The 21,374-nt window shown below is 41.7% G+C and overlaps 1 protein-coding gene across 3 annotated transcripts in view; it reads right to left on the reverse strand.

Annotated features, from left to right (window-relative positions):
• LYN (LYN proto-oncogene, Src family tyrosine kinase) overlaps window positions 1-21,374 on the reverse strand; it is a gene marked incomplete at both ends in the record, with an annotated part of 64,607 nt that overhangs the window by 23,987 nt on the left and 19,246 nt on the right. For all 3 annotated transcript variants that reach the window (XM_084230801.1, XM_084230803.1, XM_084230802.1), the window contains 2 exons: window positions 15,110-15,182; window positions 17,199-17,385. In XM_084230801.1, coding sequence (XP_084086927.1) covers window positions 15,110-15,182; window positions 17,199-17,385 — 260 coding nt within the window. The remainder of the gene's footprint in view (window positions 1-15,109; window positions 15,183-17,198; window positions 17,386-21,374) is intronic.

The following is a 21,374-nucleotide window of genomic DNA, read 5'->3' on the forward strand; positions in this document are numbered from 1 at the left end:
TACATTAAATAAATATAAATTGCAATTACCAAATATTAAATTTGGCCTATCAGATCGAGATAGGGAGTGTTAATTTAACCCGGTTTAGGCAAGCTGATGAAGCAAAAGTTACTCTCATTTTTAGAAAGATTTTCAGGAATACCTATCAAAATTAAAAATAAAAATTTATCCACAACTTTGGTATAGTAGATCTCCAACCTAGAATTGATCCTTCAAACATGTTTGCACAAATATACAAACATATATAGAGAAGGATCATCATTATGCATTGTTTGTTAAAGAAAAATGAAAATAATAAACTGACTATGAAATAAATGCTCATCGATAAGGGAACTGTAAAATATATCAGAGGACATCTGTACATGTGAATATTAAGCACATTTAAAACTACAAGGAAAGGGCCTCCCCTGTGGCGCAGCAGTTGAGCGCTGGGTTGCGAAGCTGCCCACAGCCTCTGCAGCGATTTGATCCCCGGCAGCTCCCTGGCCAATGGAGGAGGGTCCCACAAGGCACGCAGACCTCTCCTGCCGCCTGCTGCTCCCCTCAGCAGTGTACTTCGTCAGTCTGCCTGTTCTGTTCCCCACTCTGGTGAATTCTCTCACCCTCCCCTGCTTCTGACTGTACCCAGTGCTTGCATAAATAAATAAATAAATCTTTAAAAAAAAAAAGGTTCTCTTTAAAAAAAAAAAAACTACAAGGAGAATCATTCTCTATTGATACGAAAAGATACTTAAGACATATCAAGCTATAAAGTTGCAAAGTAAACATATTGTATAATTCCATCTGTGAAGGAAATGTAGACCCATAATCTATGCAGGTGTCTGGAAAGAAGCATTAGAATTGCTAAGGTTGGAACGAAGGAGTCAGGGTATAAGGTTTTTAGTTTATATGCTTTAATACAGTTTGACTTTTCTTCTTTCTAAATTCATTTCAATGCTAATACTTTAAAAATTGTTAGAAAAAAAACATAAGTGAACACATGAAAATGTAACCGCTGACTTTGGAATCATAGGATCTAATGAATAGGTATTAATTTCTAGTAAGAAAAAAACCCCTATTTTAAAAAGAATGACATCTCATGCAGATTCCCATACAGAAAGTCCCAGAATTTCTCAGAACCTGAACACTGGGCATTGTGTCATATGAACTTTGAAAGACTTCCAAGATTACCTACTAACTATGTAGTCATATTTATATAATCCTACCAATACATGTATATGCACAAGTTAACAGGAAAAAAGCTAAGGGTCAAGTTAGGGTTCTGGTCATTTATAGTTTCACTAGGATACACCCTAAGGTCACTCTTAGTAAATTTGTTGATTGAAGTCAAGGTACCCTTGAGACAGGAACTTATGTTTTAAGGACTGTCATTCATCTACCACCCAAGTGCACACAGTCCTGCCTGCGAGGAGCCCATTCTATTCTAGGATCCAGGCAACTAAGTAAAGTCTGTGAAGTTCACTTTCTAGTGGGGAAGACAGAAAATAACACATCAGTAAATAGATATGCACCATGTCAGACAATTAAGAAGTGAAAAAAAAAATATGAAGTAGACTTAAGTGCTGCATTTCAGCTTCTCCAAAATACCTTAAAAAAACTTGGGTTTTGTTAGATGGAAAGAATTCCCATGCAAAGCCAGAACTCCAGCTCTAAAAATAATCCCTGACTTATCTGTCCTGCAACAAATACAATGAGATCTGATAAATTCCAAATACACCTGAAACAGATTTGTAACTTTATTTGTATTTTGACCCTTTTGAAATGAGTTTTCAAAATAAAGAACATTTATGAATGGGACTTGTGAAGGTTTGTGCTCCAGGACTGTTAGTGTTTTTTCCTTTTTCCCAAGGATGGGGGAGCAAGAGGGAGGTGGTAAGAGGTGGGGGTGGGAAATAACTGAATCTATGCAACAAATCCTGTCAAGCATTTTGCTCCCCAGTAAGAACTGTTCTGTGCCCAATAATCTGAGGAGACAATTACTGGACTTCACTAACTTAACTTAAACTAGTGAGAAACAATGCCTCCCTGGCAGCTGTTGCTTTATGGTGAAAAGAAGCATTCTTTGTTAAGAGTCTGACCTGAGACATGATCACTCACCTAAATCAGCAAATTCTCCAGGGCAGTGAGTCCCAGACTCACGCAAGGCCCTGAGACACCCACGGCTTGTCCCAGACTCTAACTCTTAACTACTGATAACCGGATTTATAGATTTTTTTATCATCTTTTTTTAAAATTAATTAATTTATTTATACAAGCACTGGGTACAGTCAGAAGCGCAGGAGGGTGAGAGAATTCACCAGAGGCAGAGCGGGGAACAGAACAGGTAGACTGACGAAATACACTGCTGAGGGGAGCAGCGGGCGCAGCAAAAGAAGTCTGTCGCGCCATGTGGGCCCCTCACCAGCAGCCGGGGATCGAACCGGCGCTGCCGAGGTTGCAGGCAGCTTCGCAGCCCAGCGCTTAACCGCTGCACCACCGGGGAGGCCCGGTGTATGGCAAGTACATGAAACCCTGCAACACAGATTTCCATGCCAATAAAAGAATAAAAATCTTCATGAAGGAGAATCGATGACAAGACAGCGCCTCAGAACAATAGCCATTTGGGGGCTTTAACTTGAATTTTGCTGGAAGCTTAAGGGCAGCTGGAGCTGAGAGGAGGAAGTTGACCTGATTTATTTTGTTTGAAAAGCACCATGCTGGCTGATGCTTTACAAAGGGGCTCTGAGGGAAGCCACTGCTAAAGGCCAAGACTAACCAGGCAACTACCAGGTAGTTCCCATTGAGAGAGTGTGTGTGACTGGATCAGAGTGACAGATGGGTTAGGAATGGCATCTGTTTTAAAGGAAAAATCAATGAGATTTGCTGGAAGATTAGATATTTAACATAAGAAAAAGAGCCAAGAATGACTTTCAATTTTGGGACTTGACAACTAGAAGGATAGTGTGTCTATCAGCAGAACAGGAGAAGACTAGAGGCGGGCAGGTTTTGGGGTAGAAGGGCAGTCACTCTGTCTGGGAAGTGTTGTTTGTGAAGCCTGATGCATATTGGTGTAGAGACCCCAAGTTAGCTCAGGGGGGCAGACTGAGGAATAGATGTTGGGCTACATCTTCAGAGATGTCACAGCATGGCCAGTTGTACTGGATCAAATAGCATTCCCACATCCAGTTGGTGGACATTTGTTATGGAGCTCTAGGGAAGCAACACGACTCTACCAATGAGGTCACTTAGGGGATGAATCTGGAGAAAGAGGTCTGAGGACCTCCCCATGTTTCAGTGCTGAAGATGAGGAGGAAATGGTTAGTGAGGTGGGACCATCCCAAGAGCCAAAGGGAGAGAGGAACACCCTTGTACTGAGTGCCATGGAGTCACAGATGACATGTCAAGGGCTGCGTGGTGGAGTTCAAGAAAGAGCATGAGGGGAGGGCTCAAGAAAGAGCACGAGGGGAGGAATTGGAAAACATGAGTATAGACTTTTGAAGACTTGTTAAAAGGGGAGGAGAAAAATGGAGGCATAAGAATGTGGAGGGGCACGTGGAAGAAAGGGGGGGCTTTAATAATATTCTTTTTGGATGAGACCAGAAGTGTGGGGAAAACACTGATGTCGAATTTCTAGAACAATGTCTTGACATGGCAGGAGGGGATCGGCCGTAGCGCATAATGATGGTGGCTGTCCATCAGCAAAGAGGCAGTGTTTGGGTTTTCTATTGATGGCTTCTCCTTTCTCAGTAAAAGAGACAGCAAAGAAATCCACCAAGAGACAGAAAGGAAAGGAAGAGTTGAATTCTGGAGAAAGAGGAGAGAGAGGTGAGAAGCAGTTGTCTAGAAGTGCTTGAAAAGGAGTGAGGGGCACCTTGGTTACTGGTCTTCAGCTAGAAGTACTAGAAGCAGCACACCACATCAACATGGATCATGGTTGTTGCATGGATTCATGGGCAAACAGCTAAGAGCTGGGCTTCAAATGGGCACATATAGCAAAGGGAAAGAAGCAAGTGGGGGTATAGAAACTTGGTAAAAAGAAAAAAGAAACTCAAAAGTGCATGGGAGTATGGGAATTGGTGGAAGCATCCATAGACTGAAAAGGCTAAGGAAGGGCTGAGATTGCTGGAGTACGAGAGAGTGAGCCAGACAGAGGGGAGGCCATGGACTGGAATGGGAATCATGGAGCTTTAGAACTGTGGGTCATGACCATGGAGTGTCTGGGGTCCGGGAGGGGAGGAGAGAGGACAGAGTACTGGGGAAGAGGAAGTCAAGAAACTGAGAGGCCTGTGTTTTTGATGGTCTACCTGCAGGGCTCACTAGAAACAATGGTGGGAATTCCAGGGGCTGGAGAGAGCGCAGCACTGGAGGAAGTATGCAGGGACCCAGGGACAGCTTCAGTGAGAAGGGATGATAGATTGGTGGACTCCAAGGTGGGGGACCTATAAGGTGGGGGAGGCAGGTCTGGAAATAGTGAAGAAGAGCAAGGAGCACAGCTTCTTATCACATATCAGCTAAAACATAGTCCTGACTACCAATGCTCATCTAATGTGATCTTCATCAGAAACATGATAATGTGTTGTACAAGTGGTTCTGTAACATGTAGCACTACCCAGGTAATTATATTATGGACACTGGAGGAGGTGTGGGCAGAACAATCAACATGAGCTGGAAATCCTGACTTTTCAAAGAATAGCCAGGCCTCATCAACATACCAGTCCCATCCTTATCACATCTGCAGGCTCCAGCAGGTGAGGGAAAGGGAAGGGTTATCTCAGCATGGGAAAGTTCTCAAGAGGAGGAAAAATGATCATTTTTTTCCACCAAAATTAAATGCTTCCGCCTTTGGCTTCAGTGTTAAATATTTTGTTGATCATTTCTCATGCCTCCTGATGTTTTATATTCTACAGAGAATGGGAAACAAAGCACTTTTGTCTTTTCTCAAAGGTCTAGAGCCATACATTCTGCTTCCTTCTTTTTTTCTCATTTTCATTTCAAACAAAAAGGTAGTTTTGTGGAGGAAAGTAAACACAGAGACCAGGGAAGAAGAAAAATGTCAAGAAAATACTTTGATTAAATAGAACTGAATAGTGACCAATAAAATGTTCTTAAAAATACATGTTCTTCTGGGCCTCCCTGGTGGCACAGCACTGCGAAGCTATCTGCAGCCTTTGCAGCACGAGTTCAATCCCTGGCAGGCCAGGGAGCTACCCACATGGCGCAGGAGACCTCTCCTGACTCCCCCACTGCTCCCCTCGGTAGTGTATTTCAGTAGATCTGCCTATTCTATTCCCCACTCTGTCGCTGGTGAATCCTCTCACCCCTCCCCACCCCCGCACCTCTGGCCTGTGCCCCAGTTCTTAAAAAAAAAAATACATGTTCTTCTAATTTCCTATTTAGATTGAAATGAGGCAGAGAATAAAGAACTAATTTTAAACTGACTATAGGCAACCCCCATTTTGGACAATATATTCATTCAACAGATATTTATTGAGTACCTACTATAACAAACAAAGTGCTAAGTGCTGGGGTTACAGAGATTTTAAAAAAATCACAAAAAGTTCAAACTGCTAAGAAAGAAATGGGCAGATGTCAAGACTGAAAAGAATAGAGTGGGGAGGTACTTGGGATGGAGACTGAGGTGGGATGATCTGGGAAGCTTCCATGGCAGGAATTGGAACAAAGGGGGTAATTTCTGGGGATAGGTTTGGGAAAGACTCTAAGAGAGGAAAGTCTAGAAGTCTCCAGACTGAGGAAAGCAAGGTGCTGGGGTTTTCTCACAGGCCATTGATCAGAAGTTTTTACAAAGGTGGTGAGAACCACTGAAGGTATTAAGCAGGGAGGCAAAACCACCTAATTAGTGAGCTACTTTTTGCAGTCAAATACACATAGCCCTGTTCAGGACTATGCTAGAACAGGTGTTTGTTAGGGGTTGGGGAGAAATGGTAACTGGTGAGTCCCTGGAGAATTTCAATTTGGGAATGTGAAAAAGTTCTAGAAATGGACGTTGGGGGTGGTTGCACAACACTGTGAAGGTACTTAATGACACTGCCTTGGACATTAAAAATGATAATTTTTTTAATGATAAATTTTATGTTTATTTGCCTACAATAAAAAGTACACAAACAAATCAACCCAACTGGCAGCAAAGTGAAAGCCACGGACACAGGAGGAAGCCTTGTTAAGAATGGGGTGGCCTGATGAATACAAAGGGAATACTTCAGCTGAAAGTTATTCCTAGTGTATCCAAAATTCAAAGTTAATTGTGTTCCCTGAATTTTCATTTGGCAATACCAGTTAAGAGGCAATTGCAATTGTCCAGATAGGAGCTGGTGGTGGGTGGGAGGTGGGAGATGTATTTTGGAAGAAGGAAAGAGAGGGTCTTCTTACTACAGGGCATAGGGTGGAAAGAAGAAAGGTTCAGGAGACAGCCAGGGTGCCCCTGCAATGGGGAGGGCTTTGAGGAGGGCCTTGTTCTTTAGGAAGCCCGACTGGGAGAACCCCGCAGGCTACCTCCTAGGGATTGCGGTCTCTGCCTCTGAACAAATGGGGTGTGGCACTTCCTAGGGGCAGGGGCTCTCTGGGAGACTAAAGTTGAGGCTAGCAGTACACAGGAGGTGGGGGGGGGGTCTCTGTGTGGGGAGATGCTAGTCAAGTGGTAGCACCCAGGGCAAGGGTCACTTGTGGTCTTGGGCACCACCGAGCTGCCCTCTGCAGGCTAGCGATCTCTATGGCACCCTAGGTACCTTGGGCAGCTCCTCAGGCTGACTACTGAGGCAGGGACAGGTGCTCAGTTGTGGTCAGAGGTCAGAAGCACATTTCCCACGACATTCTGAACCAGGGTTCTGGCATGCAGTGTGGAGGCAGGGAATCCAACCTGACCCCTACCTCAGAATAAACACCCAAATTGGGAGAAGGCCTACCCCTGTGTCGGGGAGGAGGACTCCCTGCAGTGACAGTTTTTAACTAGCACCCCCCACTTAAATAATTATTATATTGTATTTTTCAACCCCACATGAGCCATATAACGCAAATGTCTTAAAGCATATGTTTCAAACATGGGGGAAGAAACTTTTTTCCTACAGAAGACTACAACTTCAACAATATTTTGAAAAAAACAACAATTTAAAACTCATTGTTTAATTTTATTTCCCACCTTAGGAAAAAAACAATATAAACCTTCTTTTAAAAATAAAGACTAGGGCCTCCCTGGTGGCACAAGGGGTTAAGTCTCAGCACTATGAATCTATCAGCAGCCACTACAGCATGAGTTCGATCCCTGGCCAGGGATCTAAACCATATGGCGCAGCTGACCTCTCCTCTCTCACCTGCTGCTCCCCTCAGCAGTGTGTTTCAGTTATTCTGCCTGTTCTGTTCCCCACTCTGTCTCTGGTGAATCCTCTCACCTCTGGCCTGTACCCCAGCTCTTGTATGCATAAATAAATAAATCTTTTAAAAATTTATAAAGACTTTACAATTCCACTTAAGTAAGTGATAACAGAAAGCAAGTTGTTTCAGGAGTGTGGTTGGGGAAGAACTGAGGGGGAGAGGAGGGGAGGAGAAAGCAGGAAGAGGAAGAGGTTGAAGAAGTGCCAACTAGGTCTGGAGAGGAAGTTGTGGAGACAAAGAAGAGGCTTCCAGGAACTGGAAGCCCGGAGGAGAACCAGGAACAGAGAAGGGAAATAAGGTCAAATGTTTGGCGTCCGCCTGAACCGCTAGGCTGAAAATGATTTAGCCAAGTTCTCCAAGGACATCTTTGGTGTAAAATCTAAAGGAGGATTCTCTGTTCTGAACTGGCCCTGCTTTCTCCTTAAAGTGCTACCTTCCAGGACCCTGCTCCTGGTCTCCCCCTTTTGGCCTTGGCACTTGTCTCTTTCGGCCCTTTCCCAGGAGTTCTGACTGTTCACCCAGCAGTCTTCCAGAATTCTCTTCAGCTCACGACACTCTTCCTAGACCCAGAGGCCTATATTAAAGTATTTGATCACCTAGGACATCTCTCCTGGGTGTCCATGGCATCTCGAACCCAGCACAATAAAAACGATGCCAGGCGCTCAGCTCTCGGTCTGAAATCCCATTGTCATCCTTCCCCTCTGTTTCTACACACAGTGATTTACTATGCTAACGCTGCTCAGCCCAGCCTCTCTCCCAGGACCACAGAGTCTGGCTTACTACCCTTCTCCTCACTTTTGTATGCTGTGGCCAGGGCCATCTTTAAAGGATTGCATTATAGCAAGTCCTGCTTAGACATTCACATGCTCCCATTACCATCAGAATAAGGAGAAAACTCCTGCCAAGCAAGCCACGTCCTCAGGGCTGGTGGCCGCACACCGGAGGCAGGGCCTACCTGGGGAAGCCTGGCACTGGGCGGTTTGATTCTCCCCAGATCCTGTGGGAAGGCACTCAAATTTTAGATTCCCAGACAAAAGTGCTCTTTGGATTATTTTGGAGGGTGGAGAGAGGCGGGAAGGAGCTGTAAATCTTACACTGAACGGGAAAATTTTATAATGAGTCCTGTCTGTCACTTTAAGATTTACACACTCCCATTCCCTTTCCTTCCCAACTTTCCTAGTCTCAGTTTTCAATACCAAACCAAAAAACAACAACGAAACAAACTTAGGAACACATGAGCAGGAAGCGCTGTGGTTCTAACAGTCAAAGTAGACCAGTTTCTATAGCAAACATCTTGGGCAATGTGTGTGTGTGTGTGTGTGTGTGTGTGTTGGCCCGGGAGGCACAAAACTACATACATGTTACAATGAATATAAACTGTCAGTATTCGTTATTCAAAGGTAAAAAAATCTGGAAGAGTAAAGTTATAATACCTGTGAGACTGACTATTTGCTGAGTATTTTTTGTTTTTCTCATTTTTCAGTTATCTACAGAACAGTCAACGATTCCTCCTACATAATTCAAGAGTTAATGGTAATTTCCTTTTACTTAATGTCTGTGTCCTCCCTCCCATTTTTCCTCACACCCCCAGGATACCCCCTTGTACTCCTCTTCCGTGTCCTTATGCACCAAGTTCCCTCAAAGAGTGTTCCCTAATTTCAGTCCCTTCCAAGGTTAGCATGACCAGCCCTGATTCCTAGGGTCACCTCCTCCAGGAAGCCTACCTTCCAGGAAGTTGTTAGCCCATCCCACTAGGGTCCTGCCCTACATGCTGCGGAGGCAGCCTTCAGTGTCCATGCCAGACAGCTCCAGGCACCTGCCCAGTGTGTTGCCCACCACCCCTTTACTCAATTCCCTTTTGCCACTCAGGCAGGGGTGTATCCAGGGCATGACTGAACAAACTCAGTACAAGTGGGAAAGGGAGGTACACTTAGGGGGTGAGGGGGGCAGGAAAAGCAAGTCAAGAGCTCAAGACAAAGCAACACTGGCCTCTGCACTGCAGTTCCCTTTAAAGTGCTTTTGTCTTCTGTTTAAAATTTGAGCAGCTGGTAATGAACACTGCCACTCCTAACTACTTCACTTCAACTTAATTCTAGCCTTGCAGACTTCCATCCTGACTATCTAAACAGGAAGCTAGTTTCTGACTTACAGTAGCTCTGGCCAGAATTGTCTCCCCTGACAAAATAATACCAAGAGGCAAATCTGGCATGCAGCCAAAACTACTATCACTACTATACCCTTCCTGCTAACTTAAAGCTTCTTGTTGGTACAAGAAAATTTTCCAATCAAAATCAAAACAGAATCACTTTTTTTTGCCTTATTTGCTATTTTAAATAGCCAGTCATAGTTCCTTTGCTTAAGTATGTCTAACACCACACCATGCCCACCTACCAAAAAAAAAGTAGTTCCTATTTTGTACTATTTTTAAATAACAGTTTCCTATTCTTTCAACTTTTTCAGAGGGAAACTGCATATGATCCAGTTTTGCAATACTGACGGTAACTCTAGCCTTATTTGGCCATTTTGTAAATATTCACAGCCAAAGTTTAAGCCTCAGACATAAAACTGATTATTCAAAAAAAAAAAAAAAGACACAGAATTCACTGTCTGGCGCCTGGTCACAGCACTAATGTGACATTCCTATTCCTTTATATAGAGCAATGTCAACATCTTATATCAATGTCATCTGAACACATTCAACTATTGGGTCGTGATTGACAAAGATAGTCTAAGCTGGAGATTTTTTTTTTAGTCATGGAATATTAGAGTCAAGTCTGTGGGAAACCTAACCTGTGCCTTTCCTTCTACACAGGAGGACACTGGGATCTTCACAAGTGTTCTTTCCAGGCAGGAGCAAACCTTCCAAATCTTGGCTCAATGCTTTCTCCACTATAGCATCATCTATCATTCCTATCCAAAATGAGAGTGATATTTCTTATATAGAAAGAGAAAACCACAATGTCTATGTGATATTTTACATTGGGAAAGCAGTGTCTTCCAAGGAATGATTCTTTCATGATACACACTGGAGTACATAGAGGCCTAGTGGCTCTGTTGCACCTTTAGCCAGAGTGGGAGCTGGCACATGTTATTTTATAGAATTAATGAACTAGCCCTTCAGGGCTAGCCTTTTTCCCCTCTCAGGAGACTCCTGTGCTTAAAAGAAGAGTTTGGAAAATGGGATCTTAAAACATAGCCATGAACAACGATTTCTGTGCAGAGAGGTAAGGTTAAGTAGGGAGTGGGGAGGCATCTGCCTTCTGGATGAAGTGCAAACAAAATCCATTACCTGAGATTTCCGCTGACCACTGTATCTGGTCCAACATCTTAACGCAATTTTTCCAGTTTAAGTAAGCTGAATGTAATGGCTATAATCAATGGTTTATATTAATTAAGATTTAAAAAGTAAAGTAGTTGCTTCACTATGTTACTGAGGCAGCAGAATGGGGAGGAAGAGGTGTTGGAGGTTAGCCATGAGCTAGAAAATGAGAACCCTACTTATCTTTCAGTTTCCCTACAAAGAGATAGAAAGAGGAAACCCAATCTTATGATACTGGTAAGTACACTAGAAACTGCCCCAGAACATCTTCTCCTGGACAATTCAGACCTGATTTACCACCAAGAGATTGTTGGATCCTCACATAGACATAGTACAAGGAATCCCTGATCTATGTTTTCTCATTCAGTAGATATTATAATGAGGGAGTACTGAACAAGTCCTAATGTTGGAAGGTCTTTCTACTCAAGAAAGCTGAGAATTGCATGAAGATTAATAGGTTTCCTACCTTCTTTATTTTACCAAGTATCAACTTAATTAAGCTTAAAATTTAATACTAGGAGCAAAATATATTTTGAACATAATCACTAAGTGATAGAAAGATCTATGTCTTGAAACAGAGAATTTGAGTGGGGGGAAGCTAAGCTATCATCAATTCCAATAAGCAAAATGCACAATAGCCTAGTGTCCATCACAAAGCCATTATAGGAACAGCTCTGATCTTGGAACGATAGTGTGGTACAGAAGGAATCAGCTACCCAGAGTCAGGAAATCCAGTATTGAGTCCAACAATTGCATCTACCAGCTACTTAAACTTGTTCAAATCCAAGGCCACTTTTTCACTCAGCAAATGTATTGACTAACAATATAAATATTCTGAAGGTATTGTGCTGAAATTAGACAATGGTAGTGGAAGTGCTTTAATCAATTAGAAAAAGTTAAAGGAATGTTGCCAGTTGCTGTGATTTTAACAACTTTGATTTTTCAGTTTTATTCACATATAATTGTCCATTTCATTTTTGGTAAGTTTCATTCTTCAGGGAAATTGCCACCAAATAGTGCAAAATGCTTTCATTCGCTTGGCCTGAATGATTTATCTGACTGCCAGATTGCAACTGTGAATTTCCCTCTTCTTTTCCCCCCTCTATACACTTTTCCATTTCAGCTTCGGCTGAAGGATTTCATAGATTTCAACCCCTTTCATTTTTAGGTTAATTTTTCTTCTCTTCTAGGAGGTGAAGGCTGGAATGGAATTATGCAAAGTCTCTTGCTCTGAAAGTATCAAACTTCCCTTGCAAATAGAATAATTTTTCTATTTCAGCACAAAATTGTTTCATTTAATACAAAGAGAAAAAACTGAGCAAAGCAACTTTAGTTGGGATTTCTTAATCTCCACCAAATGCAGAGGAAGGCAAGTAGCTAAGAGATGAACAGGAGAGTGTGGACTACACTTAGGCCCAGAGAACTGATACTGAGACAGGAAGTGATGAAATCAAGCGTCTCACGCACAGAGAGTCTATCATGGGGGCGATAGGGAGGGAAAAGTGGAACATGGGGAAGTCAGTCAAGGGGAGAGGGAAGAAGAGGTCAAATGAGACTTTGGTAAAAGTCCCATCATTGCCCCACATTTTTCTGTGGCTGGAATTAATTATACTGCTTCCTTTTCACTACCAATCTCCCATTAAGAAAAATGGCCAAATTTAACTTAATTCTCTGTGAGTACTAAATTTCCTAATTCTTTGATGCTACAGACAGTGCTCACAGAAGAGGGAAAAGTGTAAACAAATTTGACAGTATACTAATTGTTTAGTGCTCAAAGACCAAATGGACTTATTCTGCTTTCTTCCACCCTAAACAATCAGTGGAAAAAAAGGTATCAGCAAGACTGATTATTAAATATCTGGGTACCAGTTATCTTCTATCATATTACTTTATTAATGTTTACTATTCTCATGTTATTTGTGATGGAAAAGTGACAATGTTAATTAGTGGCACAAGGTGAAAGGACAAGAAGCAAAAATTCAGAAAAGTTTTTTGTATAGAGAGGGAATTTCAGAAAGATACATGATGAAGAAAGTGTTGGGGAGAAGCAGTGAGGAGGGAATTGATGGTATCACAGTGGAACCAGGCATTGGGTATGGTAAACATCAAGTGGACATATACAGTGTGTGATTTCACACAGAGGCACATTCAGCCTGCTCCACTCCTTGTTGCCAAGTGCAGGCCCCACCTCGTGTATCGATATTTTGGACTTGTGTCACAAACTCAATAGACTACAAAGAAAAGGAATTTCATACTGTGTTCATGTGTGTATGCACCTCCGCTCACTCCCCTATTAACACCAAATATTTCATGCACTTAACCTAGTGGTCCTGCATGTCACCAAGGGAATTCAGCCCCATTACCTTTGATACTGGTTGAAGTTAGCAGGAACCTACAATTTGAAAGTTATGGTCAATGCCAGACTCTGGAATCATCTTCCTCGAAAACCACAAAGGTTTAGTAAGAAACACTTCCCCAACTCATTTCTCAGAGAGAAAACATTACCCTTAGCTAATTACCTATAGTAATAAACATTACCTATAGTAATAATGGTACCTTGCAAAGTGAAAGAATTGACACAGAGATTTCGAGTTGGGCTTTTAAAACCTTGGCTATGACACGGTAAGGATTTTTATGATAATTTATATAAAATCAAATATAAAATATTGTATGACAAAATGAGTCCTTCTCCAGTTAGAGTGCATACTTCAACGTACATAATTCCCACAGACAGAACTGAAGAACAGGTCAGACCCTTGGGCTGACTAAACCACCATGGCCACTAAGGCCTCCTGGCCCCACATTCCACTTTTCCACACCTGTCCGCCCCTTTCCCTTTCTGAGGAGCCGGTGTGACAAATACTCCTCGAGTCTCCAGTTCTATAGGGACACCCAAATTACCTTCCCAGAAGAAGGCCTTACTTCTCCGTGCCAAGTGTGCCCCAGTGGATCAGACTTCCGCTTTCTTCATTTCCTGACCATCTACAGCAGATCAGAGCTGCATGTGTCCAAGTCATCCTTCCTGCTCTGCAGCGGTTTTCAAACTGTGATCCTGCAACCTCTGCCAGCCCACAGAGCCCCTCAGGGGTCAGCTCACAGTCTGAGAGAGGGCCCTTTCTCACTACCTCTGTGTCACCACCACAGCAGTTTTGCCTCTTTCTACATTAGAAACTTGACTTCTAGATCACAGCTGAATTTCCTGCTCATGTAAGGAACCAACTAAACTTGCCCAATTTTGGTTGATTAGATGAGGGTGGAATAGGACAATTTCCTCACCCTGCTGGAGAAGGGCAGGATGTCATCCCTAAGGCTCCTGAGCTTCCACCAAGACTTCAAAGTACTTTTGTCCACACCAGCCTCATTGATTTCACCCTCAACAACATCTTAAAGTAGGAATTACTATTCCCATTTTGATAGACAAATAACCTGAAAAAGCAAAGGACTTTCTGAAAATGGCCTGGTTATTGAGTGGCAGAGTCAGGGCACACACTTTGTGGATAATGGACTCCTGTTCCCCAACAATGCTCTATTGTAGAGTATGTTCTCTGGTCCTTCCTTACTTGAAGTTATTTACCTGTGTACTAATTAATTCTTTGCATTTCATCTTCCTAAGAAGGCCTTATACGTTTCTCAACAGAAAAAGTCTTAATTAAGAAATGAAGACCATAAGGGCTAACCTGTCCTAGAAATTCCAGAAATTCTTTGTGCTACATTGGGCTTTATGGTGCCTGGCCTTCTACACACAAGGCACCATGGTCAGCTGCTGAACATGACCGACAGACCCAGCAGACACAATGAAGCTATTAAAACTCAGTAGCTGGCACCATTCAAATGCTACTTCCCTGGTTTACCAGGCACATGCTGGGTTTCTGGGGAACTTTCCTCTGTTGTTAAATACAATTCAGGAAACATGTAATTCAAAGTAAACAAATTTGCAAATTCTAGGGAAGTACTAGCATTATAAAAGAACATTTCTCAGAATCCTAATGACATATCCAACAAGAAGGGCAGAAAAAGAGTAGAGTAAGAAAGAAATATAGTTCCTCTGTTTTCAAGAAAAGAGGCAGATTAGTAGATAAGCACCACATATGGAGCATTTAGGTGCTGGGCTTACAACACATGGAATCACTTTGCTCAACTGCAGCGTAATGTGTTTAATGCAGCTGCACTTCTTTTATCACTTGTGCAGAAATGTATCAAGTGTAAAGAGGTTGACTCAAAATAGAAAAAAGGACAACCAAGTTGTAATTTTACACCATCTCACACATTTCCTGTGCAACATCCACATTGTCTGCGAGAAAATATATCATAACCAGTACAAGGAAACAGTCAATGGAAATGCCTTCTCCCTGGAAAAGTTTGATCATAATCTGAAGCAAGGTGATCTTTGCCATTTACATGCACTCTAGACTCTTTAATACTTACCTGAGCAGAAAAGTCAATGAGCTTTGGAAGCAGAACTTTGCCTCCTTCATCACTCTTCAGGAAATCCAGCAAACTACCTGTTGATAGAGGAAGAACAAATTAGTATGGTTTAGACATTCAAGAAAAACAAACAAGCAAACAAAATTCAAAGGATCTTCACTATTTGGGAGAGGGAAAACCCCACAAAATGTTTTTGCAATTCTGTGTTGTCACAGTGTTTTTTCCTGAGGTTGGTCAAATCTGGTTCCCTCTACCTATTACCTTTGACCTGATGTGAAATGTAGCATGTGTTCCAGGTAAGAGAGGGTGAGAGTGGAGTCTGCTATTCTCACTGCAGGTGTCCTAGAGCACACATTTCAGAGCCACCTGCCATCTCCATACCTCACTGCCACCACCTGAGCTTCCAAGCTTCCCTGGAACCACTGCACAAGTCCTCACAAAGGTTGTGTGCACAGCAGGCACTCAGCTAGTTTGCTCCTGACTATAGCCAGGAAAGGCACAGTGTGAGCTCGGTAGATGCTGTGAGTATTCAATGAGTATTCCATAGACTGATTGTGCTTTGGGGAAAGGTCAGATCTGCTTAAAGGAATTATGCTTCCTGTGGCTTTATCTCTAAAAAGAGACTTGCTGTTCCCTAAACTTAAAGTACCAGTGTAAGGGTAGCCTTGGGAAGTTACATACCTCAGCTAAGTCCCTTGAAGGGGCCCTATTCTAGTAGTTATATTAGAGTTCTTGTGCAAACATTTGCTTAATAAATGTCCAACCACCACCTGCACAGCATGAACAATGATACTGAGCCCTCAGCTTAATGACAAGGTGAAATGAGATCACCCAAGAAAGATATCAAGAACAATCTGGTCCATAATGGTTAGGTATTGTTATCAGGAGAAATCATGTGTACATTTGTGATTAAAAAGCTAATCATTTCTAATTAATTCAACAAATGTTTACTGGACTCCTACATGTGTCAACCCTGAGCCTGGTTTCTATATTCTCCAAACCTGTGTGATAGGGGAAAGTTCTTTTTTTTTTAAACAATGTGCTTTTGGGGGAGGACTCTGAATGACTAATATTCTGAAATATTAACATATATCAACTAATAAAATGTATTATTCATCTTTCTAACCTATTCAGTTATGGATGGGGTCAATTGATAATCTCTATAATGCATGAAATGACAGTTAATTCTCAATTATTGTTTATGTTTCTTTCTTGTCTTCACTCCTTCCAAAGACTTTTTTAAAAGTTTATTTTTGCAGTGTATTAGTACGTATTGAACTGGAGGAAGAAGGATGGCCTTTGATCTGAAGCCGATTACAATGAAAATCTCTTCTAAGATTACATGGAATTATATTTAACCTCAACAAGTTTTAAACATATAACAATTTAAAGTAACTCCTGGGGCCTCCCTGGTGGCACAAGGGGTTAAACACCGCACTGTGAAGCAATCCACAGCCTCTGCAGAACTAGTTTGATCCCCGGCTGGCCAGGGAGCTACCCATATGGCACAAGTAGACCTCTCCTGTCTTGCCCATTGCTCCCCTCAGCAGTGATTTCAGTCAATCTGCCTGTTCTGTTCCCCACTCTGTCTCTGGTGAATCTTCTCACCCCCCCCACATCTCTGGCCTGTACCCCAGCTCTCGTATGCATAAATAGATGGATCTTTAAAAATCAATCAATCAATCAATAAAGTAACTCCTGGAACACTTAGATAATGCTAAGGAGGAAAATGGGCTAAGTTTAAAATTTTGAAAAATCACAATTTAAATATAATAAAAATGTTCTAATTTAAAAGATGTATTTTTAACAACTATTTATTGGGGATCTCTTGTGAGGGGTATAATTCTTGGGGATAATATATCTACACAGAAAATAGGAGTATATTAATTATATATATTATATTTATATTTTTATATTAATTTTATAACATAGATTACTTCTAAGGAGTGGAGAAAATCTGTTTTTCCGTATTTTCCAAGTGTTTAGTAGTAAGCCTGCTGTTTACAATGAAATTGACTTATGTATTCCACAAGAACATAGACGTTTTCCATTCTCAATTCCAGCCTTTTCCAGGCCCTGGCCTGGGCACTCACCCTTGGCCATGTACTCGGTGATGATGTAGATGGGCTCCTCTTTGGTGACCACGGCATACAGCCTCACCAGCTTGTCATGCTGAAGGGTCTTCATAAGGTTTGCCTCCTCCAGGAAAGCCTGCACAGACATGGTGCCCGGCTTCAGGGTCTTCACAGCCACCTTGGTGCTGTTGCTGTAGTAACCTACGAGGCAAGCAAGGCAGGCATATGTGATCAAGGCAAACATTCACAAGCTTCATGCTCAGCAGATTTAGTTACAGACAGAAAAAATGTATGTAAAATCCTGTATCATGTGCACATGGTAGAAACTTCCCTGTTAGAACGTTAAGAGAAGTGAGTGAAGGATATCTGAGCATTCTTTATATGGTCTTACACAAACATGTGAGATTATTCTAAGATCAAAAGGATTTTATAAATACTAAAGCAAAAATTTATATGTATTCCACTATGAAGACTAAGATTTTCCTCTCATTAATGACATATTATTTAACTCTTGCCATTTGCAGCAACAAGGATGGAACTGGAAGGGAATATGCTAAGTGAAATAAGCCAGAAGGAGGAAGACAAATACCCAATGATGTCACTTATAAGTGGAATATAAATAAACCAAACAAAGACAAACTCTGAAACCAACCCTTGAAAGCTGACTGTGGATCTGAGACATCCAGAGGGGAAGAAGGAGGGGAGAGAAGGGGGGAATAGAGCACAGTAGATTATGGTGGAGGATTATGGGTGCTCTAGTGGTCAGAGTATTAAGATGATCCTGAAGGGGAGATCCTATACTTTCAAAACACTTACAAGGATGTAAAACAAAGGTACTTCAGTAATAAAGAAATAGGGGGCCTCCCTGGTGGCGCAAGAGGGTAAGATACAACCTATGAAACTATCCGCAGCCACTGCAGCACAAATTTGATTCCTGGCCAGGGAGCTACCCACATGGTGTAGCAGACCTCTCCTGACTCTCCAGCTGCACCCCTCAGCAGTGTACTTCAGTACATCTGTCTGTTCTGCTCCCCACTCTGTCTCTGGTGAGTCCTCTCACCCCCTGCACCTCTGGCCTGTACCCCAGTTCTTGTATGCATAAATAAAGAAATCTTTAAAAAAATAAAGAAATAAAACAAAATGTTGCTATTTAAAGCAAAAAAATACCCCATACTAATGCTCTAGATGTTATATACACATACAACACATAAACAAATGCACAAACACATTATAATCTTCATTTTAAAAATACAGGTATATTGTATATAGACACACACAGATTCAGACAACAGTTTGAAAGAAAATGCATCAGATACTGGTTATTTTCAATCCAGCAATTCCACTCCTAGGTATTTACCCAAAGGACACAGAAACATCAATTCCAAAGAACACCTGCACCCCTATGTTTATAGCAGCACTATTTACAATAGCTAAGCTTTGGAAACAGCCCAAATGCCCAAAAATAGATGACTGGATCAAGAAGATGTGGTACATATACACCATGGAATATTACTCAGCATTCAAAAAAGATAAACACATGCAATTTGCAGCAACATGGATGGCGCTGGAAGGGATCATGCTCAGCGAAATAAGCCAAAAAGAAAAAGAAAAATACCGGATGGTCTCACTCATAGCAGGAATCTAGAAAACTTAAATAAGGGACCAGGAAAATGAATAACTATAAGAAAGTGAAAATCAAAATCAACAAAAAACTATGAACCAGAGACACTTTTTGGGGGGTGGGGGCCGGGAGGGGAGGGATTGGGGTCAGAATGGGGCATGTGCAGTTGTATGGGGGAATATAAAAATAAAATTTATTATTTAAAAAAATAAATAAATAAATAAAAATAAATTATACTATACATTCTGAAAAAAAATAAAAAAAAAAGAAAATGCATCAGATACTGGTTATTTTCAATAATGCAATTATTGGTGTGATTACTGTTCACCATACTTTTAACTATTTACCAAATTTTCTATAATAAACATGTTACTTTTATAACTAGAAAAAAAGCTTTGCAGTTAAAAATTTATTTAAATACACAGAGAAGGGCCTCCCTGGTGACGCAGCGGTTGAGCGCTGGGTTGCAAAGCTGCCCGAGGCCTCTGCGGCGCTCTGCGGTTCGATCCTCGGCTGCTCCCCGGCCACCAGAGGAGGGTCCCACTTGGTGCGCAGACCTCTCCTGCTGCCCGCTGCTCCCTTCCTCAGCAGTGTACTTTGGTCCTTCTGCCTGTTCTGCTCCCCGCTCTGGCTCTGGTGAATTCTTTCACCCTCCCATGCTTCTCACTGTACCCAGTGCTTGTATAAACAAAACAAACAAACAAATAAATAAAAAAACATGCCTCTATTAAAAAAAATAATAAAAAAAATAAATACACAGAGAATATTACTATCAAGTAAGTATTTTCCAAGGTTTTCAAAGAGAATTGTACTTGGGTGATTCGCCATGGAAAGAAAGTGTTCTGTGCGGAAGCATCTGGGAACTGCTGTCCCCACTTCTCTCCCCACATTCCACCCCAAGGGCTGCCCTGAAGCAAGGGAGGCCCTTTAGTGAGGAAATCTGTCTGGCTCTGTCATGCTGGCCATTTCTCTTGACTGCAGCATACTTTTTCATGTAGATTTTCAAGGCCCATAGGACATACTTTGGGAAAGACTGACTCCTTAACCTAGCTTCCCCAACGTACCACTCTTTTGGGACTTGTCTCAATGATATGCTTAATTTGAGCCTGATTTCTCCTGGGAGAGACTTCTCTCAATGGGTTGGCAATGTAGAAAGAGATAATCATGTCCCCATTCCTTTCCTGTTTCTATACTTCTCTTGGAAATACCGAAAACAAGATAAGAAAGGAAGGGACGTTGTTACCGCCACACCAACCTCCCTGGAGGTGGCATGTACTCGGATGTGTGGTGTTTTACTGTACCTGCCTAAGAAAAATACACCTCTAGAGGCCTCCCTGGTGGTGCAGGGTTTAAGTCTCAACACTATGAAGCTATCACCAGCCACTGCAGCACGAGTTCACTCTCCAGTCAGGGAGCTAACCCACAGGGCATAGCAGACCTCTCCTGTCTTGCCCACTGCTCCCCTCAGCAGTGTATTTCAGTAGATCCACCTGTTCTGCTCCCCACTTTGTCTTTTGCGAATCCTCTCACCTCCCGCATCTCTGGCCTACACCTCAGTTCAAAAGCTACTACCTACACAAAAAAATGGGATCATGAATATATTAAATTGATTTGTCATTTAAAAGCATAATTACAAACAATATGATCTTTCCTGTGGCCCTTAACAGTACATTTAAAGTAAATTCCACTAACTAAAGTCCTTCAATATTATATTTGAATCATGAAAAATTCATTATAAATTTGGTGAAAAGTTTAAAAATAGATCCTCAACCACATGCATATATCCATGTCAAAGCACAGCAAGAAAATACACTCTGATATTTGGGGATATATGCAACCAGCAAAGGACTGTGCTGGCTTACACCAGTGCAAAAATGTTCACAGCAGCACGGCCCAAAGCTCCAAAGTCTGGGAACAACGCCAATTCCATCTCGGCAAATAGTGAAATCCATAGATACATTATTAAATTTCACCATTCTGTGCAGCAACGGAGATGAATGAATGGTAACTACAACCAAAACTGGCTAAACCTCACCAACAAAATGTGAGGTAAGAAAGACAAGACAAAAAGAGTACATTTGTGTTAAGTTCCAAAATAGGCAAAACTAAATTATGTTGCATTCCCATATATAAAAATAGAAGAACAATGACAAAAAGCCAGGAAATTATCACAAAAGTCAGAATGGCAATCATCTTTGGGGCACAGGTCGCGACTGAGGGTTTCTGGGGGCTGGCAAATTTCCACAGGGCAGTCAGTTGTCACCACACGGGTTTTCAGTCTGTAATTATTTGTGAGATTAAATATATTTTTTGCATGCACTTTTCAGACTGATTGCTATTTTAAGTAGCAATAAAAATAAAAATAACAATACTCTTCTTTTTTTGTCATCAAATAAATGACAAATAAAAACCAAGGAACTCATGAAGACATTTCCATAATATAAAATTATGGCTAAAGGATGAAGAAAAAAGTGCTTCCCAAGCATAGCGGGGAAAGTTTTCAGGAAATACTGCAGCTGCTCAAGATATTTAAACCACTGATAAGGAATCTGAGATGAACAGTGACTAC

The sequence above is a fragment of the Talpa europaea genome (assembly GCF_964194135.1).
Source record: "Talpa europaea genome assembly, chromosome: 3".
Taxonomy (NCBI): domain Eukaryota; kingdom Metazoa; phylum Chordata; class Mammalia; order Eulipotyphla; family Talpidae; genus Talpa; species Talpa europaea.